At 51.0% G+C, this 16,872-nt stretch overlaps 1 protein-coding gene across 1 annotated transcript in view; it reads left to right on the plus strand.

Moving 5' to 3' along the window:
* Window positions 1–11,368, plus strand: part of SCRT1 (scratch family transcriptional repressor 1) — an 11,828-nt gene extending 460 nt beyond the window's left edge. The window contains exons 1-2 of the mRNA XM_089518188.1: window positions 1–621; window positions 2,716–11,368. The exon at window positions 1–621 is cut by the window's left edge and continues 460 nt beyond it. Of these exons, the coding sequence (XP_089374314.1) occupies window positions 495–621; window positions 2,716–3,662 (1,074 nt within the window). The 5' untranslated portion in view covers window positions 1–494 and the 3' untranslated portion in view covers window positions 3,663–11,368. The remainder of the gene's footprint in view (window positions 622–2,715) is intronic.
* Window positions 11,369–16,872: the final 5,504 nt, after the last annotated feature.

The raw sequence follows: 16,872 nt of genomic DNA on the forward strand, positions 1-16,872 counted from the left end.
TCCTTTGGGGACGACCCTCACTCAGATCCCGCTTTGGGGATTTTAGGGGGGTCTTGCTTCAGTTATTTGGGGCTTTTGTTTTCTGGAGAGGGGGGTCTTTATTTGATTGATCCCCCCTTCTCTTTCGGGGGATCCTTTTACAAAGAGGGCCCTTAAGTCCTCCAAACCCCTCTTTCTCCTGTTCCTGCTTTGGGGATTTGGGGGGGGGGGGGTCTTGCTTCATACTACGAGGCCCTCTCTTCTCCTGCTGGAGTTTGATTATTTTTGTGGGAGTGGGCTCTTTCTTATATCCCCTTGGGGGAGGGGGTCATTTTGCAAACTCCTTTCTCCGCTGCAGGTGTTGCTCCTTTTGCAACCCCTCCTTTGCTTCTTGCAGCCTTGCAAGAGTTGCTTGCGGACGGGCCAGATTCCTCTGCTCCCTCTTCCTCTTCCTCGGGGCCCCTTCCCCCGGGGCCCCTCCCCTCCCCTCCCCCTGGACCCCCGGAGGACCCATCATGCCCAGGTCCTTCCTGGTGAAGAAAGTCAAGCTCGACGACTTCTCCTCCTCCTCCTCGGCGGATCTCGAGAGCAGCAACTACGCCAGGAGCAGGGCCGACTTCGGGGCCCGCATCCAGGACAAAGGTAGGAGGGGACCCCCCCAAGCCCCCCAAAGAGGGAGGGGGAGCCGACCCCCCAAACCCTCCCGCCTCACTGGAGAATCCTGGCCCAGAGGGAAGCGCCCCTTGCCCTAGGGAAAAGGACCCTGCAATGCCCCCCTCTGGGCCAGTCCTCTGCAAGGGTCCTCTCTGGGCCAGGACCCCCCTTGGTTTCCCTGCTGCCCCTTCCTTGCCAAGGCTGCAAGGCAAAGGATGGGGAGAGGCGGCAGCAGCAGCAGCAGCAGCCCTGGGGGGCTGTGGGGGGCCGGGGTCTGGGGCCCTCTGGGGCTGAGTGGAGGGGCTGCCTGGGGTTGGAGGCCTTTGGCCGGGCTCTGCTCCTGCGCCAGCGCCGCTGTTGACTCGGCAGTTTCCCTGCCAGCCTCCGAAGGGGCTAAATTTAGCCTTTGCGATGAGGAAAGAGAAAGGAAGGGAGGGGAGGAGGGAGGGGGAGGAGGGCCAGGATGACCCCCAAATTGGGGGGGGGCAGGGGAAGCCCCCGGGAAGAGGAGGCGTAGGAGGCACCCCTTGCATCGCAGTCTGCCCCCTCCCCAAAGGCCTCCCTCCTCCTCCCCTCCCCCTCTTTTGTCTGGCGACCCCCCAAGTTCAAGGGCAAAGGGGGGCAGAAATCCCTCCCCCACTCCCTCTCCTTCCCCTCGACGAGGGATTCCCCCCAAACCCCACATGTATATTATGAGGGGGGGCTTGGCTTTCCTTTGGGGGGGACCAAGAGGAAGAGGAAAAGGAGGGAGAAGAAGAGCCCCTTTCCTCTTCTGGGGGAAACTCCCCCCTTCGGCCTGGGCCTCTAGTGACCCATCGCCCCCCCCCCCAGATTCCCCCTCTTCCTCCCCCCTTTGTTCTGGGCAAAGAGGCTGGTTGCATAATCGCTGGGATTTTGCTGAGTTGGTCGCAAAGGGGGGGAGGGGAGGGAGAGGGATGACCCCCCCGAAGGAGAGCTCCCCTCCGCCCCCCGCCTTTGCCCCCCCTGACCTTGAGAGACCCGCAAAATTGGGGGGGGGGAGAAGAGAGCCCAGCAGGACCCATAAGGGGAGGGCAAGGCAGGGGACTGGAGGCTTCTCCCTCCCAAATAGACCCACACATCTACGACCCCCCCCCGCACACGAATCTCTCCAGACTCCCCCCCCCCCTTGGCCAGCCGCAGGTGGAAGCGAAGGCAGGGAAGGAGGGAGGGATGAAGGGATGGATAAAGAGAGGGATGGAGGGGGGAGACCCATCAAAAAGCGGTCGGGGGGGGTCAAGAGAGGGGGGTCATGGGGATCTTTCCTGGGGGTCCCTCTTGTTGCCTGGAGGAATGGAGGGCTCTGGGGGAAGACCCTCTCTCTATTCGGGGGGGGGGGAATCCACCAGCCCTTGCTCACTCTCTCTCTCTCTCTCTCTCTCTCTCTCTCTCTCTCTCTCTCTCTCTCCCTTCCTCCTCGCCCCCTCCTCTGATTTTCTCGACCTCCCCCCCCCATGGCTCCTTCCCCTCCCAAAAAATCCCTCTGACTCCTACGGACCCTTCCCTGGTCTCTTCCCTCCCTCCATCCCAAATTTGCCTCCTTTCCCCTCCCCTCTCCTCCCACCTCCAATTGCTCCCCCCCTATATCCCTCCCACTGACCCTATGGATCCTTCCCCGACTCCCCCAAACCCTCCCCACCCTCCTCCCCTGCCCTCCATGGATCCTTTCCTCCTCCCTCCCTCCTAACTGGTCCCCCTTTCACATTGCCCCTTCCCATGCCCCCTCCCACAAAACCCCTCTGCTCTCTGGGGTTCCTTCCCCAATGCCCCTCCTTCCCACCTTCTCCTCCTTGCCCCTCTTTCCCCTTCCTCCTCTCTCTCCCTTCCTCTGCTTTTCCTTCCCTTTCCCCTCCTCTCCCATCCCCACATTGCCCCCTCACCCCTTGAAAAAAACCACCAACCCCATGCCCTCTGGGGACCCTTCCCTGACCCCCTTCCCTCGTACCCTCCCAACTTTTCCTCCTTAACCCTTCCCTAACCCCCTCCCACCAACCCTAACCCCCACTTCTCCTCTCCTTCCCAATTTCCCTCCTTCCCCCTCTCCCCCCTTCCTCCCCCCCACAGGTGGCTACCTGGGCGAGTACATCACTCCCTCGGCAGTCTATGAGGGCAGTGAGAGCGATAGTGGAGGTGGCAGTCTCAAGGTGCCCCCACCAGGAGGCATTCTTTACCCAGGGAACCACCACCGAGGAGGCCCTGGCAGTGGAGGCACTGGCGGAGGAGCTACTGGGGGTCCAGTTGGCGGCGGGGTCGGGGGTCCTGTGGACTATGCGTCTGGGGACTCAGCATCACCAGAGAGTCCTCCCTCGGAGCTGTCTGGGGGCTACATCAACGGGGATGCGGCGGTGAGTGAGGGCTATGCGGTGGACGCCTTCTTCATCACTGATGGGCGGTCGAGGAGGAAGGCAGCGGTTGGAGGTGGAGGCGGGGGTCCCGGAGGGTCCCGCTTGGGCCCCCAGCAGCAACTGCAGAATCAGCAAGCCCATCATCCCGCTACTCCGCACCCTCCGGGTTCGCAACCACGCCACACATGCAGCGAGTGCGGGAAAACATACGCCACGTCATCAAACCTGAGCCGGCACAAGCAGACCCACCGGAGCCTGGACAGCAAAATGGCCAAGCGTTGCCCAACGTGCGGGAAGGTGTACGTCTCCATGCCGGCCATGGCCATGCACCTCCTGACCCACGACCTGAAGCACAAGTGCGAGGTGTGCGGGAAGGCCTTCAGCCGGCCCTGGCTGCTCCAGGGCCACATGCGCTCCCACACGGGGGAGAAGCCCTTCGGCTGCGCACACTGTGGCAAGGCCTTCGCCGACCGCTCCAACCTCCGGGCCCACATGCAGACCCACTCCGCTTTCAAGCACTTCCGCTGCAAGCGCTGCGCCAAGACCTTCGCACTCAAGTCCTACCTGAACAAGCACTACGAGTCCGCCTGCTTTAAGGGCAGTGGAGGTGGACCTGGAGCCGCAGGAGCCACGCCGCCCCAGGGACCCGGGACCCTCCAGTCCTGAGCCCGGACAACCTGGGAAGGCCAAGCACTGCGGGTCAAAGCCCCACACCCATGGGACCCCTGACAGCCCCACCAGGACCCCTGGCTTCAACAGGATCCCCTTCCCATGGGACCCCCGAAGGCCCCGGCTTCCACAGGATTCCCCCTTGGGACTCCCAGCTCACCTATGGCGGCTAAGCACTGCAAGTCCCCTGCTTCAAATCTCCAACACCCATGGAACCCTTGACAGCCCCACCAGGACCCTCATCTCCCACCCACAGGACCAACCCTCCCACGGGACCCCGGACAGCCCCACTAGGAGCCCTAGCTCTGACAGGACCCCTGCCCACAGGATCCCCCACTGGACTCCCAATGGGACCCCTGGCTCCAACAAGACCCCTGTATACAGGACTCCCAACGGTCCCACTAGGATCCCTGGCTTCAACGTGACTCCATCCAAGGCCCCCCATAGGGCCTCTGACAGCCCCACCAATACCCCCTGGCTCCAATGGGACCCCCATCCATGGGACCCTGATGGGACCACCAGGACTCCCGGCTCACCCAGGGCGGCCAAGCATTGCAAGTCCTCTACTTCAAGGACGCTGCCCTGATGCCTACGGGACCTCGATGGGACCCACCCACAGGACCCCTGATGGCCTCACCAACCCCCAGCTCTGATGGGACCCCCACCAATGGGACCCTCTACAGGCTCCAGGACTATCCATCCCTAGGCACAGACCACATACCGAGGGTGGCCAAGCACTACCAGTCCCCTTGTTTCAAAGCCCTGAAACCCCTGGGAATCCCCCCTCCTGGGACTCTGATGGCCTCACCAGGACCCCCTGGCTCCAATGGGACCTCTACAGGCCCCTCCAGCCTTCAGCCTGGCCCACCCACCCACCCAGGGCAGCCAAGGGCGGGACCGCACCACAAGGGACCCCTGACAGCCCCACCAGAACCCCCAACTGTGATGGGCATCTATAGTCCTGTTCCTGACCCAGACCCCTATATCAAACCCCTGAGGCCCCCAGGTCCTCAAAGGGACTCCTGACAACCCCACCAGGCCCCCCAATGGTTCCCCAGTCCTCTATCCCTGACTCTGGCCCACCCAGGGCGGCTGAGCACAGCAAGTTGAGCCCACGGGACCCCCAACTAAGGGACCCCCAACCACAGGACCTCCTCTAGCCCTAAGCCAGGCCCACCCAGTGCCTAGGTTGTGGTCACCATCGGGGAAACCCCTCCTCCCTCTTCCTCTTCCTCTACCCCCCTCCGGGGCGACCCCTCCTCAGGCTCCCCCTCCCCTCCCTGGGGGCTTCCAAAAGGGTCACCCCTTTCTTTATAAAAAGCAAAAAACGCCACCTAGTGGAACGCCACCAGAGAGAGAGAGAGCGTGCACCTGGCCAAACCGCCTCACCTGGGCACAGGTGGGCAGCCAGGAGCCAGGTGGACCCAGGCACTGGACAACCAATCTTCCTCCTCCTCCTCCTCTTGAAGCCAACTCAGCAGAAGAAAAAGGGAAAGAAAAAGAAGAGGAGGAGGAGGAGGAGAGGAGGCACGATTCACGATAGGTCAGGTGAAGGAGTCTCCTTTTTTTACACAATGGTATTTTTTTCCATTTGCAGGACGGTTTCTAGCCCTTTTTTATTATTACTATTATTTAAAAGAACACAAAAGTGTCTGATTTCTATTTTCCTAAGCCTTTATTGCTTTATTACCTGTTTATTTCACTATGTTCGCTTTTGGGAAACAAAGAATGAAAAATGTAGAAGTAGATATACAGATATATAGACATATATATATATATATTTAAGGTGGAGCCATTCTGACAGATCGATCAATTGATTGATTGATCGATTGATGCTGGAGGCTGGGAGAAGTGCCCCCTCCCTCCAGGCCTTTACGTTGGTGACCTTGAGCCATTTACGTTGCACTTTCCCCCCTTTTCCTGTCTTTATTTATTTATTTATTTATTTATTTATCCTATTGTTTTTTTAAATGAATTTTGCTTCTTTTCCCCCCCAAAAAGGGGGCTCCTCTTTGCACCGCTGTTGACTTCCAATCTGTTGCCAAGACTTCTTTACTATGCCAAAGTCTAAGTCACTTTTGGGGGGGCGGGTGGGGGGTTGGGGGGGCGAGGAGACAAAACCCGAGGGGAAAAAGGACTGGCCTTGAACCTTTTTGCTTTTCTTTCGGGAGAGAAGATCATTATTTTGATAGAATTTTATTTATCTTATCTATTGATTGATTGATCGCTTCCTTGCTCCTTCCGGTTGTTTGGAGAGACAGGGGAGTTGGTTCTTGTCGTTGCTCCTTTTTCTTTGCCATCCTTTCTAACACAGGATGTTATTTATTTGTTTGTTTGTTTATTTGCATGCACGGACAAATGTCTTTCAATAATCTATGCCAACCTGAGGATGCTTTTTTAAAGAAAAAACAATGACGTTGTTGTTAGGATGGGTTTTTCCTTTGTAAAACCGGCTTTGCGCCGCTTGTTTTGATTTCCTTTGCCAAAACTTTTCTAGATCAATCCTAGTCTCTTTGAGGGCAATATTCTCCTACTGAACTAATAGAAGCAATAATTAAGGTAATGCATGTTATTTTTAAGACAATAATAGTATTTACTGAGGAATCAGGTACCTTTTAATCCAGTATTCTTAATAGCAATGGATATCAGGGACTTTTGCCAATGTAGTTGAGCTAGCGTCCATAACGGCGGACCTTCCTTTTCTCTCTTTTTCTCTGATGAATGCACACTGCCTGCCTTCTTCGACTTACTTCCGAGTAGCTTAGTCAACTCTAGGCTTGTAGCGCTTGCCTTGCTGGGAGACCTACGAGCAATTAAGGCCCCCCTTCCCCGAACCCCCCCTTTTTTGCAAACCCCCCTCGCCCCTGAGGACTCTCCACTTCCCCCCATTGACCTCTGCCCTGTCCAGCCTGCAAAACCAGGACCCCCCTCTCTCTGGAAGGGGCGGGGGTCCCCCATGGGGAGGGGCATGGCCATGTGAGGCCCCTCCCTCTTTCTCCCCCTCCCCACAACCACTCGGGCAGAGGTACCCCTCCTCAAGACCAGCCAAATTTGTTAGTGTCCCCCGTCAAGTAGAGTAGACCTATTAAACCAAAGGGACTTACACTAGTGTTGGCACACTAAGCTCCCAGTGGGTCTTGCATAGTGTTGATTTGCCAATAATTCAAAGGGTTTACTTGCATGTTGGCTCAAGTCGCCATGGACTCAATGGACAATGTAGTGCTGGCTTCCCAAATGCCCAATCATTGAATGGACCTACTCTAGTGCTGGCTGACCAAGCTCCCATTGATTCCGTAGGTTGTGTATAGGGTTGACTTCCCAGACTTCCAGGCACTAAGTGGGTCTGCTCTAGTGCTGGCTGACCAAGCTCCCATTGATTCCGTAGGTTGTGTATAGGGTTGACTTCCCAGACTTCCAGGCACTAAGTGGGTCTGCTCTAGTGCTGGCTGACCAAGCTCCCATTGATTCCGTAGGTTGTGTATAGGGTTGACTTCCCAGACTTCCAGGCACTAAGTGGGTCTGCTCTAGTGCTGGCTGACCAAGCTCCCATTGATTCCGTAGGTTGTGTATAGGGTTGACTTCCCAGACTTCCAGGCACTAAGTGGGTCTGCTCTAGTGTTGGCTGACCAAGCTCCCATTGATTCCGCAGGTTGTGTATAGGGTTGACTTCCCAGACTTCCAGGCACTAAGTGGGTCTGCTCTAGTGCTGGCTGACCAAGCTCCCATTGATTCCGTAGGTTGTGTATAGGGTTGACTTCCCAGACTTCCAGGCACTAAGTGGGTCTGCTCTAGTGCTGGCTGACCAAGCTCCCATTGATTCCGTAGGTTGTGTATAGGGTTGACTTCCCAGACTTCCAGGCACTAAGTGGGTCTGCTCTAGTGTTGGCTGACCAAGCTCCCAGGGATCCAGTGGCTCTTGGATAGTGTTGATTTTCCAATACAGTTGGCCCTTCCTATACACGGATTTTTTATACACGGATTCAAGCATCCGCGGTTTGAAAATGTTCAAAAAAGTATACGTTTCAAATATCAAACTTTGACTTTCCATTTTTTAAAAGGGACACCATTTTGCTCTGCCATTATATTTAATGGGACTTGAGCATCCATGGATTTTGTTATCCACCGATGGAGGATCTTGGAACCAAGCCCCAGCGGAGAACAAGGGTCCAGTGTAATTCCCAATAATTCAAAGGGGAAGAATGCCAAGTTCCCATGGACTCAATGGGGATTGTAGGGTTGGCTTCCCAAATATGGGCCTCCCCTAGTCTTGGCTGACCAAGGCCCCATTGATTCAGTGGGCCTTGCATAGTGTTGACTTCCCAAACTTCCAGGCACGAAGTGGGTCTGTACTAGTGTTGTCTTACCAAGCTTCCAGGGGTCTTGTATAGTGTAGATTTACCAAATCCCCACTCATGTAAAGGGTTTACTCTTGCGTTGGCTCGCCAAGCTGCCATGGACTCAATGGGTTTTATTATAATGCTGACTTCCCAGATTTCTATGGACTGTGGCCCTACTGACCTGTTCTTACCAATCTCCAGGGGATCCATGAGGTCTTGTATAGTGTTGACTTCTCAGATTCCCAAGAATTTAATGGATCTACTCATGTGTTGATTTACCAAATTCCCATGCATTGAATGGGTCTATTGGCATGTTGGATTACAAAGCTCCCAACAATTCAATAGGTCTTGTCTAGTTTTAATTTACCAAATCCCCATGGATTTAGCAGGTCTACTCTAGCATTGCCTTACCAAGCTCCCACGGATCCAGTGGGTCTTGAATAGTATTGATTTGCCCAGTTTTCAAGAATTGGGTCTACTTTAATGGAAGCTCTCATTGATCCAAGGGATCTTGTATTGTATTAATTTACCAAATTCCTATGGACTGAGTGGGTCTACTCTAATGTTGGCTTACCAAGCACCCAGGGATTCAATGGGCCTTGCATAATGTTGAGTTGACTTCCCAGATTCCCAACCATTTAATAGGACTAGTGTTGGCTTACCAAGCTCCCATTGATTCAATGGGTTTTGTATAGCATTGACTTCCCAGATTTCCATGCACTAAGTGGGTCTACTCTAGTGTTAGCTTACCAATTATTATTATTATTATTATTATTAACCTTTATTTATAAAGCGCTGTAAACGTACACAGCGCTGTACACACAATCTTTTTAACTGGACGGTTCCCTGCCCTCAGGCTTACAATCTAAAAAGACACAACACAAAAGGAGAAGGGAGTAGTGGAGGGGAAGGGGCCTTTCTAGTAGGATAATGCATATAAAATACATAGCAATACAGGAAATGAGTGAACCAAGCACCCAGGGATTAAATTGGCCTTCGATAGTGTTGATTTCCCAAACGCCCAACAATTTAATGGCTTGGTTTACCAAGTTTCCATGCACTAAGTGGGTCTACAACAGAGTTGGCTTACCAAGCTCACAGGTCTTAAATGGTATAGTGCTGACTTCCCAATTCCCAATAATTCAGTGGGTCTACTCGTGTGTTGGCTTACCAAGATCCCATAGATTCATTGGGTCTTGTACAGTGTTGAATTCCCAAATTCCTATACATTTAGTAGGCCTACTCTAGTGTTGGCCCACATGGATTCAATAGGTATTGCATAGTGTTTACCAAATTCCCATGCATTTAATGGGTCTACTCTAGCTCCCAGGGATTCAGTGAGTCTTGTGTAGTGCTGACCTCCCAAATTCTCAGTCATTTAATGGGTCTACTGTAATGTTGGCTTACCAGGATCCCACGGGTCTTGTATAGTGTTGACTTCCCAAATTCCTGTGCATTTAGTAGGTTTACTCTAGTGTAGGTTTACCAAGCTCCCATTGACTCAATGGGTATTGTAATGTTGGCTTCCCAAGCGCCCAAGAATTCAATGACTCTACTCCAGAGGTAGCTTAGTGAGCAGCCATGGGTTCAACCAGAGTAGACTTCCCAAATGTCTAATAATTTAGCAGGTCTACCAAGTTCCCATGGATTCCATGGATCTTGTAAAGTGCTCACTTCCCAGATTTTCAAGAACTCAATGGGTCTTCCATAATGTTGGCTTACCAAGATCCCATGGATATAAAAGGGTCTTGTACAGTGTTACATTCCCAAATTCCCATGCATTTAGTGGGGCTACTCTAGTGTTGGCTTACCAAGCTCCCATGGATTCAATGGGTCTTGAATAGTGTTTCATTTAACAAATTCCTATGCACTGCGTGGTTCTGCTCTAGTGTTGGCCTATCAAGCTTCATGGATTCAATGGGTCTTGTTAAGTGCTGACTTCCCAAACTCCCAGTCATTCAACAGGTTTTCTCTAGTGTTGACTTCCCAAATTAACCAAGTGGGTCTACTCTAGTGTTGGCCTACCAAGCTCCCATGGATTCAACAGTTCTTGTAATACTGACTTCCAATTGAATGGGTCTGCTCTAGAGTTGGCCTATCAAGCTCCCATGGATTCAACGGGTCTTGTATAGTGTTGACTTCCAAAATTGCCAGTTATTCAATGGGTCTACTCTAGTGTTGACTCCCCAAATTAAACAAGTGAGTCTACCCTACCATAGATTCAAAGGGTCTTGTATAGTGTTGAGAGTTGGCCTACGATGCTCTCATGGATTCAACGGGTCTTGTATAGTGTTGATTTCTCAAATTCCCATGCGTTTAATGGGTCTACTCTAGCACTAACTTCCCAAACTAAGCCCTTACTGTCAAGAAGTGGGTCTACTCTAGTGTGTGTGTGGGGGGGACTAACAATGAGATTTTAAGCTGGTCCGTGCCCACCCCCCCCCCCCAATCTTTTTGCCCAGAATGGGATGCCATTTGGGGGTTTCCCCCCATATATTTTCATTGCCCCCCGTCTTCCTTTGCTGCAAAGGCAAGGATGTTTGGCCTTGGAGCCTCACCTGTTGAACTGCAGCAAGTCTCCTTAATACGTTCCCCCCTAAAGTCACCTCTTCACCCCAATTAAAATATGTCTTCCTATGAAGTGGGCGGAGCTACCGCAGGCTCCTCCTCCCCACTAACCTCAATTCTTCATGTCATTTTTGGGGGGAGAACGGGGTGCCCCTCCGTAAGTGGACAGTCCTCCTCCTGTTTCCCCTTTTAGGTCTTTCCCTTTTAAGAATAACTTAAGAAAACATAAACAGCACAAAAGAGTTTAAAAAATGAATAACCTTAATAGAATTCAGGTAGAAGGAAACGTGTATTAGCTAGGACCTCCTCTTTTTTGTACTTACGGTAATGAGTAATGCTACTAGAACGGTGACTTCTGATACTACTAATAATACTGCTAGTAATAATCCTCCCTCTGCTTAAGACTGATTTAACATGTTTTAAAAAATAAAAGGACAAAAAAAAGGGAATCGATGATGATGATGATAATGACTTCTGTCAATCGCAAGGAGCTTTGTAAATACCGTTTGGAGAAATTTACATGAATTTTTACAAGCTGTAAAGAAAAAACAAAATAAGAAAAAAATAAGCCTGAAGTTTGTTTGTGGAGGAAACAAACAAACAACAAACAAAGGAACTTTTCCCCCGTGGAATAAAGAGAAACAACGATCCTAAATGGAGAAGAGGAAGGAGGCGAACGATGCGAATCCTGATGCTAATAATTTTGAGCCAGTATTTGAATGATGTAAAGCACAATTAGCACAAAGGTGTCTTGGAGCACTTCACAATAATAATAATAATAATATTAATAATAATGATAATGATAATAATCATGATGATGATAATGATAATAAAAAAGAGAGGAAAAACTTGCAATAGATTTCTTGTCCTGTCTTTCTTTTTCCTTGCGCTCTGGGTTTGCATGGAACGGATCCTTCCTGACCCAGCAGGGCTTTTCTTACAGACTTTCTGCAGATGCTCTCTGCACATGCTCAGGAAACCGTCACCTTCCTGTGTCTGCTTCTTCATCTTGGTCCTTTGAGCCACAGAGGAAGGGCTGGAGGAGAGAAGAGCGAGAGAAGAGAAGGTGACAAGTCTAGGACTGCTTCTGCACAGCAGAAATAATCCGGTTTAAGATCACTTTAATTGCAATGGCTCCATGCAAATGGAATCCTGGGATCTGTAGTTTGTTGTGGCACCAGAGCTCTCTGAGAGAGAGAAGGCAAAATGCCTCGCCAAACTACAATTCCCAGGATTCCATAGCGGTGCCAAATTTGGAGTTCAAGATCCCGGCTGTGCATGGAGAAGCCTGTTGCACAGGGATTCACAATTGCTGTGCGTTGCACACTTGAGCTGCCTCCACACTGCAGAAGTAACTCAGTTTGACACTTCATGCTATGGAATTCTGGGATTTGCAGTTGACTTCGGTGCCACCACCAAACTACAGTTCCCAGTCAGTTAAAATGGTGTGAAACCAGACTGTTTCTGCAGTGCGGATGCTGACTTGTCTCCTTTGAATTAGTAAATGTTGGGAAATGTAGTTCTTTCTTGAGGTTCATTCGAAACCCAGGAAAGCGAGCGAGATTATTTAATCTCCCAGCAGAGTAAACACAGCGGAATATAAGGCTGAGCAGGAAAAACTAACTAGCTCCAATTTTCTCTCCCAGCCCTTGGTTAAAGTGAAAAATAAACCAGTTGACTTACAAAATCATGTGTAGGAAGAGATACACAGGTCTAGCTTCATGTTGCAAGAAATAGGAGGAAGAAAAGGTAGTCTGCATGCATCTTAGGAAAGATGCTCCCTCAGCCTGCATCCATCTCTCCAGACAAAGGCAAGGAGATTAGAAAGTAAGTAATGGTTAGTGTGCTCTTTGGGTAAACAGGAAATGAGGAGGGGCTGTTAGTAAGCAATAAACTACCATAGACATGCATTACTAGAAGGTCTCCGCATGCAAAGTTGCTATATCCCAACAGTAAATGTATCCAGGGATAGCCATAGCAAAGAAGGGCAACATCCCAAATCCACAAAACAGGGATACCTTTATTAGACAAAACAAAAAGCACAAAATACACATTGCAAGCTGCAAGCTTTCGAAGCTCCACTGGCGGCTTCTTCATCAGGCAAAGTTGCTGAAAATCAAACAGGACAACAATACACACACACACACACACACACACACACACACCCTTGTCCCTCCATATTCACTAAGGTCAGGGGCACAAGACTCCTGTGAACTTGGAAAGAACACAAATAACAAAAACCAGAGTGTTTTTTCCTGAGAGGAGACCTCTCTAGGAATTGTTAGGGTTTGATAAGCCCCCTTCTCTCTCTCTCGCTGCTCTTCCTTTGGCTGGGTTGCCCCCCTCTTCTCCTTCCCCTCTGAGTTTTGGCAGGGTAACCACCGTGCGCCTGCAAAGTCAAGGCCAAGCTGACCCAGACAGGGAGGGAGATAAATCAGTCTTCGGTGCCAAATGATAAGACATAGAATTTCATTCTCATTAAATGTTAAGAACACACTTTTCAATTTGGGTTATGGAAAGATTAGAAGGAGGGTGCCCACTTAAAGAAACGAAACTTAAGCACTGTCTTCTGTATAAAAGGCTGCTCTCTGCTTTGTCCGGAGGCACAGTTTGGTAGAAATGATTCCCCTGTGTTCATTTGCATGCAAAATAAAAAGCCATCTTGGATCATGGACTTAGTTTGTTTGTTTCTCCTGACTGGTACCTTTACAGAATCTCTAGGTCCTCCGGGGCAACTCTGTGGCCAACGTCCGACAGACACTGACCATAGAACTGCAATGGAGGAGCTACAAAGGCCTAGTAGAGTGTCCTCTCTAGGAATCTCTAGGTCCTCCAGGGCAACTCTGTGGTCAACGTCCGACAGACACTGACCATAGAACTGCGCTGGAGGAGCTACAAAGGCCTAGGTGAGTGTCCTCTCTAGGAATCTCTAGGTCCTCCAGGGCAACTCTGTGGCCAACGTCCGACAGACACTGGCCATAGAACTGCGCTGGAGGAGCTACAAAGGCCTAGTAGCGTGTTCTCTCTAGGAATATTTAGGTCTTTCAGTGCAAATTTCAGTTAAAGTTGACCATAGAGTTGCACTGGAGGACCTGGATATTCCTAGAGAGAACATATTAATCAAATCCGTGAATAATCAAATCCGGAAATATCAAAGCCGCAAACATGGAGGGACTGGAGTGTATTACAACGATGTTAGTCACAAGCCTACATTTTGTCAAATATACTTTGTATATTTTATATATTTTGTCTAAAATAAATAGATAATGAATCAATGTCACGTTATTGATCTGACATCAGTAATAATAACTGGGCTGGGTTTTTGTCTGTTTGTCTGTCTGTTTGTTTGTTTGTGTAGCCAAAGGCCAGCGTGGCATCTCAGCCTCATAGGAAGCCAAGGGTGAAACTCCTCTGAAGACATCTGGCCGAATGTAGTCTCAGGGTTGGACTAGGACCCTTGGACTGCATCCACACTGTAGAAATAATGCAGTTTGACACCACTTTAACTGCCATGGCCCTATCCAACAAGGCTTGCTGAGCACCAGCCCTCTTGGGCAGAGAAGGCTAAAGACTTTGCAAAAGAGCAGGGTGCTTACCTGTAACTATTCTTCGAGAGGTTGTCTCCCAGGACTCCGTAGGATGGGGCTAAAGTGGTGTCAAGCTGCATGGTTTCTACAGTGTAGATGCACTCTGGGAAGCCAGGGTTCGAATCCCTATTGGGCCGTGGAGACCCACTGGGCGACCTTGGGCCAGTCCCACTCTCTCAGCCTCAGAGGAAGGCAATGTTGGCTCAGATGCTTCTGAATAATAAATCTGGCCAGACAAACCCTTGGAGAGGTTGGCCGTAAGTGGGGTTGACCTTCACAACCACCACCTTTTCTTCCTTAAATAATCTGGTCTTAGGACAACCACTCCCATCATCCCCTGGATAATGGAAACGCATCCGCTCTGGGCTTCTATGATACAGGGCCTTCTTGCGGTGTCCGTCGGCTCTTATCCTCAGGAAGTTCTTCCTAATGTTTAAGTGGAATCTCTTTTCCTGCAGCTTGAACCCATTGCTCCAGGTCTTAGTCTCTGCAGCAGCAGAAAACAAGCTTGCTTCATCTTCAGAATGGCATCCTAGAACTACAACAGCTAAACAAGCCAATGCAATTCTAGGCTGCATCAATTTAATGTCTAGATCAAGGGATGTAATAGTGCCTCTCTAGTCTGCTTCCGTTGTCTAGTTCTGGGCCCCACAATTCAAAAAGGATGTTGACAAGCTGGAGCGTGTCAAGAGAAGGGCCACCAAAATGGGAAAGCATAGAATCCTAGAGTTGGAAGAGACCCCCCAAAAGGGCCCTGATCCAGTCCAACCCCAATCTGCCATGCAGGAAATCACAGTCAAAGCATCCCTGACAGCGCCTGGAAACTATAAAGCCCTATAAGGAGAGACTGAGGGAGCTGGGGATGTTTAGCCTGGAGAAGAGAAGGTGAAGAGGGGATATGATGGCCCTGTTTAAATACTTGAAGGGATGTCGTACTGAGGAGGGAGCAAACTTGTTTTCTGCTGCTCCAGAGACCTGGACACAATGGGGCAATGGATGCAAATACAGGAAAAGAGATTCCAGCTCAACATTAGAAAGCGCTTCCTGACAGTAAGGGCTGTTGAAGATGCTGGTGACTCAATGGAGTTTGGTGGAGTCTCCTTCCTTGGAGGTCTTTATGCAGAGGCTGGATGGCCATTTTCTGTCAGGGATGCTTTGATGGAGAGTTCCTGCATGGCAGAGTGGGGTTGGACTGGATCAGGGCCCTTGGGGTCTCTTCCCACTCTATGAGTCTATGATTGCATAGATGGTTCTTGGGGGTCCCTTCCAACTCTAGGATCCTATGTATTCCTGCATGGCAGAAGCGGGTTGGACTGGATCAGGGCCCTTGGGGGTCTCTTCCATCCCTAGGATTCTCTGATTCTAGGACCTTTTGTCCGCCTCCTTTTTGAACTGAGGTGCCCAGGACTGGACCCAGTCTTCCAGGTGAGGCCTGACCAAAGTAGTACTACTACTTTCCTCCATCTAGGAGGGTGCAGAGTTTTGTGTGTGTGTGTGTCTTTCTCTCCTCCTCCTCCCCCAAATTGGCTGCAGTTGAGCTGCTGCCCTTTGCAGTCCCTTGCAGCTTTCCTTTCCTTTCTTCCCAGTTGAGCTGATGCTCCCTCCGTTGCTCTTCTCTTGCACTTCTTCCTGGCGCTGCTGCTGAATGCGTCTTTCTCCAGCCAACTTGGCTCTGGGACCCGTGTGCATCATGGAGTGTGTGTGTGTGTGTGTTTGTGGAGAGAGGGAGTTTCCTCCCTTGCAGTGTGTTGTGTGCCAGGAGGAGGAGACGCCAAAGTCACAGGCAGCAGCCCTTCGCCCTTGGCTTTTCCCCTTGTTGAAATCCCCGCACCATCCTCGCTCCTCATCCTTTGCGAAAAGGGCTGCAGCGCAAGAGCCATTCGCATCCTGCAAGCAGCAGGAGTTGGGGGCTGGCTTTACAACTGCAAAGAAAGAGGGGGGGGGTCGCATGGGGGAAAGACCCCCCTCTCCTTCTCCCCCCCAAAAATGAATAGGTTGCAGCTTTGCTGAATCATAGGTTGCAAGGAAGGGGGTGCATGTACATGCAAGGGATTTGGGGAGGAGGGTGACTCCTCGAGTCCAAGCCTGGGGTTGCTGGATCCCTGCCCATCACTGCAGGGGCGGCCGCGGTCTCTCTCTGGGACGCAGCATCTGCATGCAGCACCCGCCGGAGGAGGAGGAAGGAGGAGGAGGAGGCAGGCCGAGGAGGAGCCGGATGCAGCAAAGGAGGCTCTGCTTCAGGCCAGGCTGCTGCAGCTGCTGCAACAAGCATCCTGGGCTCCTTGCCTTGCATCTGCATCTGCCCCCCCCCCCCATAATAAAATAATAGAATCAAGAGTTGGAAGGGGACCCTGAAGTGCCATCCAGCTCAACTCATTCTGCCATGCAGGAATAGATACATCCATAACAGTTGAGGGACCCCCAAGGGCCATCCAATCCTTTTGCCATGCTAGAATACATAGTATCCTAGAGTTGGAAGAGAGCCCCAAGGGCCATCCAGTCCAAGCCCTTCTGCCATGCAGGAATACTTCCATTCATCACCGTCGGGAGGGACCCCCAAGGGCCATGCAGGACTATTGAGAACCCTAGTCTTGGAAGAAACTCCCAAGGGCCATCCAGTTGGAAGAGAGTTTAAATGTCCTGGTCTTTGAAGATCTCCCTTTTGCCACTTGGCCAGAAGGAGAAAGATCCTGCCTGCAAAAGATATCCTCCCCT

The sequence above is a fragment of the Sceloporus occidentalis genome, unplaced genomic scaffold (assembly GCF_023333645.1).
Source record: "Sceloporus occidentalis isolate IW3139 unplaced genomic scaffold, rSceOcc1.0.p SCAF_3, whole genome shotgun sequence".
NCBI classification, from domain to species: Eukaryota; Metazoa; Chordata; class Lepidosauria; order Squamata; family Phrynosomatidae; genus Sceloporus; species Sceloporus occidentalis.